This window comes from Hordeum vulgare, chromosome 2H (assembly GCF_904849725.1).
Source record: "Hordeum vulgare subsp. vulgare chromosome 2H, MorexV3_pseudomolecules_assembly, whole genome shotgun sequence".
Classification (NCBI taxonomy): domain Eukaryota; kingdom Viridiplantae; phylum Streptophyta; class Magnoliopsida; order Poales; family Poaceae; genus Hordeum; species Hordeum vulgare.
The window spans coordinates 133597522-133611970 of NC_058519.1; the positions used below are offsets into that span (position 1 = coordinate 133597522).

The 14449-nt window shown below is 48.9% G+C and overlaps 2 protein-coding genes and 1 pseudogene across 2 annotated transcripts; 1 reads left to right on the top strand and 2 right to left on the bottom strand.

The window, feature by feature from the left end:
- Positions 1-1121: 1121 nt before the first annotated feature.
- On the bottom strand, positions 1122-2984 carry LOC123425530 (annotated as a pseudogene).
- A 991-nt stretch (positions 2985-3975) lies between these two features.
- Positions 3976-6803, bottom strand: LOC123425531 (U-box domain-containing protein 4-like). Its single transcript, XM_045109220.1, has 2 exons — positions 5286-6803; positions 3976-4578 (listed from the first exon to the last, which is right to left on the bottom strand). Exons 1-2 carry the CDS (start codon positions 6567-6569, stop codon positions 4486-4488), a joined length of 1377 nt encoding a protein of 458 aa, XP_044965155.1. The 5' UTR covers positions 6570-6803; the 3' UTR covers positions 3976-4485.
- A 4098-nt stretch (positions 6804-10901) lies between these two features.
- On the top strand, positions 10902-11613 carry LOC123425873. The gene is made up of 2 exons (XM_045109621.1): positions 10902-11212; positions 11607-11613. The coding sequence occupies exons 1-2, from the start codon at positions 10902-10904 to the stop codon at positions 11611-11613; spliced, it is 318 nt and encodes a 105-aa protein (XP_044965556.1).
- Positions 11614-14449: the final 2836 nt, after the last annotated feature.

Genomic DNA, 14449 nt, shown 5'->3' on the forward strand with positions numbered 1-14449 from the left:
CCTTCAGACCAATGTTTTGTTTTGGACTAGTACCACACGATTAATCGAATAATTTATAAATTGTTTTTTATATTAAAATTTTAATATATATATATATAGCTGCAAAAATATTGAAACACATACAATATACACATTACTTGCATTCCATTGAAAAATTGAAAACAAATGTATTCAGTGGAATAATGAAAAAATGTTTGAAGTTACATAAGATAAGGAGAAACATTGGGCTCACTTGAAGGTTGCAGCAAGCTGGAATGAATCCTAACTTCTTCACTTGATGCATCATATCTAGCTTCGATGTCTGAAAAAAGGCTTAAAATACAGATAATCTGGCATTAGAACAGGTCACAACCTGGTATTTCAAAGGAAATATATACAACCTGAGATCTTTTGGCACTTGCATATAAAGGTTGAGGTATCACCTGGAGAAACTTCAAAAAATCAAACAGAAATCCGTTGTGAGTAACCGCAAATCACAAAAACTATCAACAGTCCTAACATATATAACCAGTGAACTGAAACGGTAGTGTAAAATCATAATAATAGGTAGGTCCTTTGCTGAGCACAAATCATAATAATCGGTTGACGTGAAATTAAAGCTTCTAGAGCTACCTCACAGGTGAAGAATTGTGGCTTATTAATGGGGTATGCCAGTCTTGTGACATCCTCAGCTTTTGCTACAGTGAGCATTGTAATTAAGCTACAGTGATGACCATGATCAGCAACAAATCATTTTGCTGAATTGGATATCATCAAGTTGAATTTCATATCTCTTTTCAAATTCCACGTAAAAAGCCACTTGAATTATATGAAAATAAAATAATTCCTCAAACAGCATCGAAAAAATGATACACAATTGTGGAATAATCCAAAACAATTATTATTAATGAAAACAACATCACCCTCGATGTTGGTGTGGACCCCACCATCAAAACAGAGTCATTTTTGCATTTAAAAGTGCTCTTAATTTCCATGGAAAAATCCAAACATAATCCAATTGTCCCAATTATTTTTGTGGTCATTCAAAATACTGTAAGATATGTGTTGGACCATGTTACACATTTTTGCTATAGGGAATAGTTGCTGGAATTAAATAAAGCAGAATTTTTTTGCTCCATTTGTACAAGAACATGCACATATTTTTTGCTCCATTTTCATTCTTCTTTAACAAAGCTTGCCTACCAAGTTCCACGAGGTACTACTAACCCTCTCTCTTCTTCAACTACGACTGAACAAAACTGCATGTACAGAGATTCACATAACAAACACAACGAACAAACACACATTCAGGCTAACTCGGGTGAAAGCTTCTGCAATCCCAGCTTCACCACAGACCTCTAGACCTAGAGTAAAGGATCTACTTACTGAACTCAACTCCGGCACCACCGCTGCTTCGGCCCATCGCCGATTTGCCGGAGAAACAGAGCAGAGCCGCAGAGACCGAGCCGTCGTCGTCTGCGGAGAAGATCTTCTATCTACAGGAGGATGGAGCGCGTGGAGATTATGTTGGTCCATCGATCTCTTCAGCCCGCGACCGCATCCCCGCCACAGCTCGCGATCCACGGATGCCCTGCGGAAAACACCAGCCGATCCACAAACGTCAGCGAGGAACTCCAGAGGCGACGGCGAGCGGTCTTCGATTCAGGGGATCTGTCGGGCGATCGCTGCTTACTTAGGACTTGTTCGGTGGAGAACCTGCGGGAGACGTCCTTGCAGAGCATGCGGCGCATCAGGTCCTTGGCCTCGGGCGAGACGCCGGCGAAGGCGCGCGGCGGGAAGCGCAGGTTGCCGCGGAGCACGGCCTCGAAGATCTCGGGCGCGGTGGCGCCGTAGAAGGGCACGGCCCCCGAGAGCATCATGTAAAGCACCACCCCGGCGCTCCACACGTCCACCTTCTCCCCGTACTCCCTCCAGGCGACCACCTCGGGCGCCACGTAGTATGGCGTGCCGACGAGGCCCGACATGGGCCGCCCGTCCCCGAACCACTCCGCGGAGCCAAAGTCGGCGAGCTTGAGCACGCTCGTGGCGGCGTCGAAGAGGAGGTTGTCGGGCTTGACGTCGCGGTGCGCGACCCCGCGGCGGTGGCAGGCGGCGAGCGCGGACGCGAGCTGCGCGGCCAGCCCGACGGCCTCGCGCTCGGGGAGGCGGCCGCCGCGGGCGGAGACGAGCGAGAGGAGGTCCCCGCCGGCGCAGAGGTCGACGACGCGTGGTCTTCAGGGCCAGCGCCTCCCCCGTGGCGTTGGAGTGGCAGCGGCGGACCGTCCCGAAGCGGCTGCGCCCGATCTCGTCGCCAATGGAGTACTGCCGCATCAGCGCCTCCTCTCCGCCGTAAACCATGGCGTGGTGTGGTCTGGTTTGGCCTCTCTTGTTGGAGGCCAGGGCGTCTGGCCCGTTAATTCTTCCTAAATTTCTGTACTTGATTGGCTCCTTTTTTTTTTTAAGGTGCAACAATTTTTTGCTGTAGGAGGAGGTGGAGCACGGTCAGCCTTAGTTAATTTGGTAAATGCATACGATGGTGGTGCATGGATGATGGAAGGCCGTTAGATTATAATTTGTTGTCTAATTGTGTGGTGGTGATTGGTGTTTGTTTTTGAAGGTAATAGTTGTGTGTACTTAGAAAAGTTTTCGTTTGATTTTTTATTAGTAGTATTAGATAAGTTTGGGGGTGGGGTTGCTGGTTTAGGAGAGGGCTTGCTCACGCTGTTTCTGACTCCGGCACAAAACCACGAGCGGTAGTTGTACCTCTCAAAACTCGTCTGCAAGCACATAAAAAAAAAAGGAAAACTCATCTGCAACTGCAAGCGGTTCCGGCTAAAAGAAACAGAGATAAAAGACCCACCAAACCAGGGTCAAACATGGCCTGCTATGTATGCCCTCTTCCCATCGCCGCTGGGTTGGTAAATATGAACACACATTTCCACAGCAAAAGCGAGCGATCAAGCAGATAGAATCGGCGTCACTGTCACGTCCTGGTAAGCAATAGCTATAAACAACAGGAACGTCAGGAGCGAGTCAGCTCCGGAGACCATAGGACGCAGCCCAAACAGCGTCCAACTGTGCTACGTCCACGGAACTTCGCCATCCCAATCCGTTGGATCGTACTCCGACGCTAAATCAATGTAACACCCGTGCTCACGGGATCAAACTTCTCTAAAAAAAAAAACAGCACCAATCATATTTCGAGGAACAGGCAACAACTCAGACACGGGTCGCTCGGACAGCTAGCCAAGACAACGACTTGAGATAATGAGAGCTGTGCGATGTACCGCTGGTCTGGAGCTTGTCCTCAGAGCTGAAAGCTATCTCCAGCATTGCACGAACACTTGTTGTGATGATTCGGCTGGTATTCCTGATCTTTGGTTCATGTGTTGCATCAGCAACCAGTAGTCGAGACAGCCCATGTCGATCGGATCGGCCACAAAGGGGGGCCACTAGTTATGACAGCCATCAAGCTTAATCTTGAGTGAATTCTTGAGTGCAATGCAACCATGGCATACCACACTGGCATCACCATACCTGTGTTAGCGATCATGACCACACCGCAGCTGTCGCGGTGACCAAGTCACTGGGAGCAGCGGCTTCTATATGGAGCAGTACATCAAGTAAATAATCGTCAAATGTTTGCCCGAGCTACAACAAAATAGTACTACCTCCGTTCCTAAGACCTTTTAAAGATTTCAATATGGATTACATACAGATATATATAGACGTATTTTAAAGTATACATTCACTCCGTATGTACTTAACTAAATATAAGTCTTTTTAGAAGTTTCACTAAAAGACTACATATGGATGTATACAGACATACTTTAGAATATAGATCCATCCATTTTGCTCCGTATATAGTCTTCTATTAAAATCTCTAGAAAGATTTATATTTAGGAACGGAGGGAGTAGTCTATATTGAAATCTCTAAAAGGTCTTATATTTAGAAACGGAGGGAGTATAAACATACCAAATGGAGCACAGAAGAAATCAGGAAACAAACAGTTTGCGAAACAAGTCGCGCTAGATCATAAAACGGAACAGGGTTATGACGACTCCAAACACCAAGTAAAAAAGACATGGTTTGGGTATCCAGCATTCCCCTATAACCTTGCAAAGCCAAGCCGGCATTACCATATTACCGCCCTAACATACCTCCTGTACACAGCTACAACTCGACACCACACATATAACTGAGCAGCAATCCAGGCCCTCTCCTAAGAGAACCTGGATGCTCGCTCCTCTCAACTGATGTTAGTGAACCGCCATCTAACCGTCCATCACTCGCACATATGTATTCACATAACCAAGCCAAAAGCCGGCCGTTATTTACACATGATCATCGCGTCCCATCCGTATAGGGCTGCCCTGTTTTCAATGCTCGAACCAAGAACAGGGCCGACGAGGTGAAAGATCAACCAAGCATTACTTTCTGCATTTCACCATATCAGTGCTGCATTTACCTAGCCAAGCTCATGACTTCGTCGCATGACCAGCGCATCACCGGGCCATGCTCGTAGCTGCGCCGCCTGGTCCGGCTCGGCAGCCGCCCCCTTGCCGCTGCTCGCGCAAGTAACCTAGCAAAGTCTCGGCCTGCAAATCACACAACTGAACATATAAGACATGGTTTGGCTTGGAATTCAGGAAACATTCTCAGCTTGAGCTAAATTAAATACTCCCTCTGTAAAGAAACATAAGATCGTTTAGAGTCTCTAGAGGCAAAGTTTATAAAGAATGTACGGACTACGGAGTATTTCAGTGGGAAATCTCAAGCACATGGTTTCTCACGGAATTTTAAGTTTCCTCGTTTTCTAGTGACACCAAGCATTGTTTACGAGCAAAAGAGCTGTAGTTTTGACCTGTAGGAGAGAGAGCACTCATCCTCCTGTACTTCAGAAATATGAAATTAAACAAGTGCACATCTCGACCATGTGAACTGAATGTACAACAGTACAAGTCAACATCTTCTTGATCAGTACTAGCATGACGAAATACGCGTTGATTTGGGTATTTTTGAACAGCGGGTAGAAGAAATCTACCCCCTCAAACTCAAGTACTTGCACGTTGTCATTCTACCAATCCAGAGTTAATATACTTTTCAGTACTGGACTTCAATCGAGCTCTAACTGACGTTCAGTACAATGACAGTCGCATCAAAAGCTCAAACCTTAGACTGACAGTTAAACATTGATATATCAATGAGTACTCGTACCAATCGCCAATTGTTGTCACTGCAATAGAGTTCAGGAAATCACATCGAATTTAAGCATAACATTTGCAAGGGGGGTTAGAACGTATACCTTGTGCTTGGCACGAGCAGAGCCGGACTGTGAGAGCGCAACAAGGGGTGGGATGGCCCCTTCTCGAACGAGAAGCGCACGGTTGCTGGAGCACTCGGAGCACAGCTGCAGCAGAGCGACCACGGCGAACTCCTTCTCCCTCGCCGGACCGTCCTCGATGGTCTCAACCAGTGCGGGTATCCCACCGGCTTCCACCACAGCATCGCGGCCCTCGGCTATGCTCGCAAGGCTGGCAAGAACCACCATTGCCTTCTCCGATGTCCCAGTGCCGCGCTCGCCGATGAGGTGCACGAGCGGCACGACGGCTCCCGCGCTGACAGCACGCTCTTTGTTCCGGCGCGCCGAGCAGAGACGGTAGAGCGTGGTGAGCGCGTCCTTCTTTCCCCGAGTGGAGCCCGCGGAGAGCAGCGCGACGAGCGGCGCGATGGCGCCACACGCGCCGATGGTGGCGCGGTTCTCCTCGATGCCCGACAAGCTGAGCAGCGCGCAGGCGGCATTCTGCTTGGCGGAGGCCGTCCCGGTCCGCAGCGCGTAGACGAGCGGCTTGATGGCGCCCGCCGCCGTGATGGCCGAACGGTTGCGCTCCTCCAGCGAGAGGTTGAGCAGCGCCGTCACCGCGTTCTCCTGCGCCACCGGGTCGGTACTCCGCAGCAGCGGCACCAGCGCGGGGATCGCGCCGGACACGCCGACAAGCTCGCGGATGTCCGAGCGGTGCTTGGCCAGCAGCCTTATCCTGGCCGCCGCCGCGCGCCGCGCGTCGGGCGCGGCGTCGGCCCCCAGCGCCTGCACGCACGCCAGCACGAACGGCTCCACGCGCTCGAGCGGCGCCGCGTCCGCCGACAGATCCATGGACTCGAGGTCGTTCAGATCCACGGCGGCGAGGTCCGGCGCGTCGGATCTGGGCGTGGCGGCGGCGGCGGCCAGGCGTTCGAGCTCCCCGGAGATGTCGGAGTTGAAGCTGGAGTAGTCGGAGAAGTCCCGGGACAGGTCGAGCATCTCCGTGGCCGCGGCGTTGGCGGAGGAGGACTTGGCGACGGCCGCCGGGTGCGCGGGCCCCGCGGTGGCCGCCAGCTCGCTGAGGCGGAAGTCGATGACGGAGTCGGTGAGGTTGTCGATGTCCGAGTCGCCGTCGTCGGCCGCGGCGCGCAGGCGGGAGCTGGGCCCCGGGGGGGAGTCCGGGTGCAGCAGCGCGGAGCGGATGGTGCGCATGGAGCGGCCCGGGCGGCGCGGCGCGCACGGCCTCTGCTTGGGCGAGAGGATCTGGGAGCCGGCGAGCGAGACCATGGCTGGCTGGCGTCGGCGGGCGGAATGATGATGGAGGGAGGGTGGTGTGCTGGTGGTTGGGCTGGCCGATGTCCTACTACTGAAATGTGTACACACACTGTCACGGAGAGACAGACGTATACGACGCCCGTGCGCAGACACAGTTCACCCACTACGCGCGCGCGCACCGGGAACGGAATGAGGCGGTAGTGCGCCGTGGATCTTTGTAGCCCCCGCCTCCGGGTTGACGACGGGCGGCCAGGTGTCTACGCTCCGCTGAAAAGTGAAAACCCCATCCCAGCCCCGCGCTTCTCGCGTGGCGCCGCTGGTCGATGACGTGCGGGGCCGGGCGCGGCTGTGAGTGGTGGGACTGTGCGACAGTCGGGGAGGAAACCGCCAGCGGCAGGGGCCACCGCCGGTTTACACTTTTGGTGGCTGTGGAAGCAAGGAATCGCTGCTGCTTTTTTTCCGTTTGTTTTGTTTGTTCCCTTCCCGCCCGTGCCGCGTTGGGCGCGACGGCATCGTCCTACTCGTTCGTGTGACACGGACGGCCGGTTCCGAGCTCCGCTCCGCGTGGTGGGCGTGAAGGGCCTGGTTTCCGGCCATATTTTCCCAAACCAAAATTTGACAGCAACAGTTTAGTTGGCATATGTTTGTTTTTGTCATACTTTAACTTGCCATATTTTATTGTTGCTATGACCCATTTGTCATAGAATCATTTTTTTTGCCAACTTTTGCTAATGTTTGGCGTTCGTTTTTTCAGCCACACTTTAATAATTTGCCACACTTTGATTTGATAAAATTAGTCTCCAACCAAACATGCCCGAAATCTGCGCCGTGGTGTTGCTTTTTCCCGGGGGAGCAGTCGGTCAGTCGAGCAGCGCGCGCAGGAGAGGACAGACAGCGGTGCGCAGCTGGACGCGAGGTGGACGCTTTGCACGCCTCGTGCTACTGTAATGATAATAACCGCTCCGGGGTCAAAAGGGATCATCGCGGGGGCGCTCAGGTGCGCGTGTTGTGGTTGTGAGGAGAGATCTGTGAAAGCCGAAAGTGTCACCAGGAAAAAGTTACGGCAGGAGCTGGGGCGGCCACGATGTGTGGCGCCGTGGCAACCCTAGCGTGACCGGCGCTGGCTGTTTTCATTTTTATTATCGGCGGTTCTTTTGTTAACCACACGACATGATGCTTTTTCTGAAACGCATGGGCAAGGCCGGTTCTAAGATTTGGGCGAACTAAAATTTGGGGCCTTAAGCGCACTAGTAAGCTTGTACGTACAACACACGATAGGATAATAGAAAAAGAAAATCACATTCATTTATATAAACTTATGAACCAACAAAAAACATCATATATAAATTTGCAGATGCAAGATTTAACCGAATGGTTGTTTTAAGTAAGATTTATGAACCTCTAAGGTTGCAAATTGCAGACAGAAACATCTGATCATTGTAATAGATGCTTGATCATCCAAAAATTAATAGTCAAAATGAGTTGTAATCATCTAAACATTATATAAAAGTATATTCATGTGAAGCAAGTTGATTACATAAGTACAATGTTTCATTAACTATCAAAAAAGTACAATATTCAATTCACGAAATCCTTAAGTATGCAAACACACAAATATCAAGTATATCCACATAACATCACAAAAACAAGTATTTTTGTACTATGTCTTAAAGGAAGTATTTTTATGAAATTGTTTACTAAAGGAAAAAAGATTGGTAGTTCAGTTTAGAAACAAGAAGTCTTTTTGTTATATGTGTGTGTGTTGTGTTGTGTGGCTCCACTGAATATTCAGTAGTAAATACGCATTATGAAATAAATCATGTACTGAAAAAGATATCACAATTAATTATTTAACTTTTCCACTTGTGTATCGATTGAAATGATGCTACAAAGATTAGTTGTAACCAGTAGGTCTACCTCTTGTTTTCTCAAAACTTATATATAATAAAACTGGGGATGAGTGAACACTTCCGGTAACTAAACTATAGCATTCCCGAGATGGCCACCGCCATGGCTTGCCCGCAAGCTTCATCCATTTCGCTTCCCCAAATCTCCTGACCAAAGTGCTCCTTAGCTCAGAAGAGCTATGGCGCAATGCTACCACCTTTAGTTTGGGTGAGGTCTCATGTGCGTATCCTGGTCCTGTTTTAATGTTATGACCAAAACATATCATCTTCACTTCAAGTTGATGCCATCTCTAAAATTATCTATGGGATTCTTCAGAATTTCAAATCTAGTCATGACTTGGTATGAGCATCACATGGTATTCTCTGAGATGGCAATTTCAGTAGAGATACTTATGAACAAACATGATAAATTACCTTCTCTACAAACCAACCCAAAATATTTCTCCAACTCCACAATGGCTATCGCTGGTGCTCCATTGGTAACCTCACCCAAGATAATTGAATAGTAAAATTACTTCCAAGTAGCTGAGAACTGAAACATTGGATAGAAATAATGAATAATATATATGGATTCAGGTACTTCAAAATAATATATGGATTTAATTACACATGATCATTCAAGCTAGCTTTCTAGAGATTGTTTAGAAAATCATTATTCAAAACAGTACAAAGAATTGTATATTTTTTTTACAAAACGCATGATGTGCGACATTCATACAAAGTTTGACCATATACTTTAAGCATGTTCAAGGTATATTTGTCCAGATATGAGGTTTACATTAATGATTATAAACTAAAACCTACTATTCTGCTTTAACACAACTCATCAGAAGGATGACTACAACAACTGGATCATGGGAAATTAGGAGCTTGATGATGTACACACATACTGCTCGTAGGGTTATTGTTCATGCACATCTTTAGCGGCCGAAGAGACAAGAGGCCTCCACCACCGGCGTGGCTCCGTGAGGCCATCACATGTGACATTGCTGTTGCTGGAATGTGATCCTAGCGACAAAGGGTTTGTGGGTAGGAGGGGGCGCTGATGCCATACCTACGTTGATACTTCACAAACCAAAAATTACATGTTATTACAACATATGAAAACATAATGAAGGAAAGAGGAACATAAAAAAGCATAAGATTCAAATTCACATCAACAATTGTAAGAAAGCGGGTGACACCGAGTGACTGAAACATGTGCCGATTAATCTCAATGCAAAATAAATACGGGGCAATGTAAATGACTGTTAGATATCGAGTTTGATGAATATGAAAAAAAAATTGTCAGCTGATTTGAGAAATAACAAATAACATAATTACAAGCATCATTTTTGTGTTGTAATTTATACTAAAATTGGCTTAGAAATGATTGATTACACAAGCTAGTATGTCATAACTGAACACATGAATAATATAGTGCTCAACGTTGACAACAACCATCAAAATCACAACCCTCGCCACCAGTCCTACCAAAGGCAAGGTATATATTGCAGACTTTCATATTGGAAAGAATAGTATCAAAATGTCATCACAACATTGAATTGCAAACTATCTTGATGGCTTAGCTAAAAAGAGAAGAAATGTAGAAGGAGTGCTTCACCTGAATAAGCAGTTGGAAGTTTGAAAGATGTGATGAACAGTGAACAAAAAATTATCTCCATCGTCTAGCACACCATCGCCTCTTGGAATTAAAAAATACATGTTTTCATGTCCATCCCACTTTCATTAGGTCATAAGTTGTTGCAATATAGATATGCATGTACCTCAAAGTATTTCATGTGTGCGTTGGCTACTGCGCATCCAGCCGAAATAGTTCATGGCAGCCAACGATCTGTCTTTGTGTAGGAAATGATAACATTCGCTGCAACAGAGTTTCTACCTGAAGATATTGTTAGGACATGTTCCAGAAAATTTGTCTCATGAGTATTGTTAGAACCACTATGTGGATAATAAAGGCAGATAACATACTTGTTCAAGTAAACATCTGCAGTATATCCAAATCATTGTACAAATACGATAAATTATTCGTGGGCCGTCACATATGGGTGAAGTTTCTTCCAGCCTACAAATCATACCTCTGCGTTCAAGCCAAAAATCATATTTGATGAAATACCATCCCATGCATTCTAAATTCCCAAAGGATTAAAAATTACAATTATGAAGGAATGATGACACAATTCGAAGGGTAGCAGCAGTAATGCAATCTTTTGATGGTACCTATCAGCACGAACCCAAACCCACAGGGTGATATGATTCTATCATCTTTTATATTTTACTCTGAATCCTATCCGCAGCCACACAAACCCAAAGGATGATACACACAAGATTCGTAATTGTGTAGAGAAAGGAAACATTTGTGAACCTGAAAATTTCCCCTTCCACGCCGCGTGAGGGTTTCGTCGTCGAAACAGGCACAGGGCCCGCCCGCGAGTGCATGGCAGTGAGCCTCCTGGCCAATGACGTGTCGGACCTCTTCATCGGCAAGCCGGCCATGAGGTCCCTCCCGCTCTCCGCGGCCGCCGGCGACCTCGCTGCCACGGTCCGCACAGGGCCCTGCGCCGCCGCCGCCGTCGGCCCGGCGCGCGGCGCCATCATGGGACGTGCCGGCCTCGCCGACGTCCTCTGCCTCCTCTACTCCTTGCCCGACGCGCTCGCGCGCCCTGCCGCCGCACTCGACCGGCCCATCTCCGCGCTCCTCCCTAAGGACGGCGCCGGCGAGGTCCGCCGCGTAGATCCCCGTTCAAGGTACTCCTCCTCCCCCTCTTGGCACGTTTTTTTTACGGTGATTACTTTTTTGTGGAAACGGACGCGTTGGTCTTTGCGGACGCCTTTTTTCCTGCAACTATCGCGCAATGGGAGGGGCTGCGGATGCGTGATTTTCCTCTTGGTGGAGTACGGTCAGCCAAGATAAATTGCTAAACGTACACCAGACTGTGATTAGATTAATGATAACGGTTAGATTTCGATTTATCGGACTAATCCTGTGGTGCTGGTTGGTTGTGGGTCAATTTATTGGGTGCACTTAAGAAAGTTCTTGTTTGCTTGTTTAATAGTAGTATAGATGTATACCGGGTAGGCCGAGGAGTGCTGCCCCACAGGTTCGGGTGGTGTTTCAAATATGTCACGGGATGTTCTGCAGGAGGTAGCCTCTTGAACAGAAAAAGTAAAAAAGATGAAAAAATATGAGAGCAAAAGATTATGACATTGGGACCCATAATATAGAAGAGATAAACTTTTCACGATGGGACTGAAAAAGTTATTTTCCCGTGTCTAGCTGGATGCATCGGGGGTGGCACCTACCGCCGCCCCTAGTGCTCATGCCCTAAGAACAACTTCAACTCGACAACCCATTTCGTTTGTAGCTGTCCCAGGGACGGAGCCAACATTCATGCATAGAGGAGGCAAGTTTGTTCATGAAGGGGGCAAAGTTCATATGAAATGAATTTTTTTGCTTACAACAATCACAATCATATTAGAAGACTCAATTTGTTAGGGGGGGGGGGCTCGCCCCCCTAAATTCGCACCTGAGCTGTCCGTTTGAGTTCGCGTGAACAGAAGTGATTGTCCAACACACGGAATCACTACCAAAACGCATCCGTGCCGATCCATTTCCGGCTCAAATTTGGGATTTAAATACGTCGGCCCGGACGCGAAGCAGACGCGCGCGCCCTCTCGGTGTCCGCCAGTTCACACTCGTCGATCGTCCAACTACCCGCGGTCAACTTAATTAATGAAGGCCGTCCTTCACGGGCCCATGCGTCAGCGACCGCAGTCGGCCTTTTTTAATCCGAGCGTGCGGTGGGGTTCGGCCTCATCTGCTTCCATACACGTGTCCCCATCTCGCCACCTTTCTGCTCCCTCGTCGGGGACCAAACCCTAGCCAACACCCATGGCAAGCTTCACCGCCCAAAACAAGGATAAGTCCCCCGCCGTCCATCCCCGTGCGCTCAACCCGCGGGCGTATTCCCGCCAGCCTCGCCAGCCGATCAGCGTCCCGGTGCACCAAGCAGGGCTCTAGATGCACTTATAGAGGGGGACTAGGATTGCACCTCCTCCCCCCTTGGTTGAGCCCTAGGGCTTGAAGGGATGTTCTTCATGACCCTCCACCTATATATAGAGAGGGGAGGGGCCGCCCCAAGAGGACACACGAAGCCCTTGGCGCCCCTCTCTCTCCCTAGATCGTTTTCTCCTCCGTTTGCGGTTTCGGTAGCGCTATGCATAGCCCTGCCAAGATAGCACCACCACAACCGCCACCATGCTGTCATGTTGCGAGAGAACTCATCTACTGCTCCGCCCTCGCTCACTGGATCGAGGAGGCGGAGACTGTTGGAAATATGCCCTAGAGGCAACAATAAAATGGTTATTATCATATTTCCTTGTTCATGATAATCGTGTATTGTTCATGCTATAATTGTATTAACAGGAAACAGTAATACATGTGTGAATAAATAGATCACAACGTGTCCATAGCAAGCCTCTAGTTGGCTAGCTCGTTAATCAATAGATGATCATGGTTTCCTGGTCATGGGCATTAGATGGCATTGATAACGGGATCACATCATCGGGAGAATGATGTGATGGACAAGACCCAATCCTAAGCATAGCACTAGATCGTATTGTTTGTATGCTAAAGCTTTTCTAATGTGAAGTGTCTTTTCCTTCGACCGTGAGATTGTGCAACTCCCGGATACCGTAGGAGTGCTTTGGGTGTATCAAACGTCACAACGTAACTGGGTGACTATAAAGGTGCATTACGGGTACCTCCGAAAGTGTCTGTTGGGTTGGTACAAATCGAGATCGGGATTTGTCACTCCGTGTGAAGGAGAGGTATCTCTGGGCCCACTCGATAGAACGTCATCATGAGCTCAATGTGACTAAGGAGTTAGTCACACGATGACGTGCTATGGAACAAGTAAAGAGACTTACCGGTAACGAGATTGAACAAGGTATAGGTATACCGACGATCGAATCTCGGGCAAGTTCTATACCGACAGACAAAGGGAATTGTATACGGGATTGATTGAATCCTTGACATCGTGGTTCATCCGATGAGATCATCGTGGCGCAAGTGGGAGCCACCATGGGTATCCAGACCCCGCTGATGGTTATTGCCCGGAGAGGTGTCTCGATCATGTCTGCCTGTCTCCCGAACCCGTAGGGTCTACATACTTAAGGTTCGATGACGCTAGGGTTATAGGGAATTGTTATACGAGGTTATCGGAAGTTGTTCGGTGTCCCGGATGAGATCCCGGACGTCACGAGGAGCTCCAGAATGGTACGGAGGTAAAGATTGATATATAGGACAGATGGTTTCGGACACCGGAAGTATTTCGGGCGTCGTCGATAACGTACCGGGACCACCGGGAGTGGCCCCCGGGGTCCACCGGAAGGGGGCAACGACCCCGGGAGGCTAGATGGGCCAAGTGAGGGAGGGAACAAGCCCCTAGGTGTGCTGGTGCATCCCCACACTCAGCCCATGGCGCAAGAAGAGGGGAGAAGGGGGGGGGAAACCCTAGCGCAGGTGGGCCTAAGGCCCACCAGAAGGGTGCGCCACCCCTCCTTCTCCTCCTGGCCGCCGCACCTCCCCCCATCTAGGGCTTCTGCCCCTCCCAGAAGAGGGAAACCCTCAAGGGGGCGCAACCCCTCCCCCCCCCTACATATAGTGGGCACTTTGGGCTGTTGGAGAAACCAATCTTCCTCTCCCTCGGCGCAGCCTTGCTCTTCTTTCTCCTCCTCTCTGCCGGTGCTTGGCGAAGCCCTGCCGGGAGACCTCGTATCTCCATCGACACCACGCCGTCGTATTGCTGGAGATCTTCCCCAACCTCTCCCTCCTCCTTGCTGGATCAAGGTGCGGGAGACGTCACCGGGCTGCACGTGTGTTGAACGCGGAGGTGCCGTAGTTCGGCACTAGATCAGAATCACACTGCAATCTGAATCGCTGCGAGTACGTCTCCATCAACCGCGTTCTAGTAACGCTTCCGC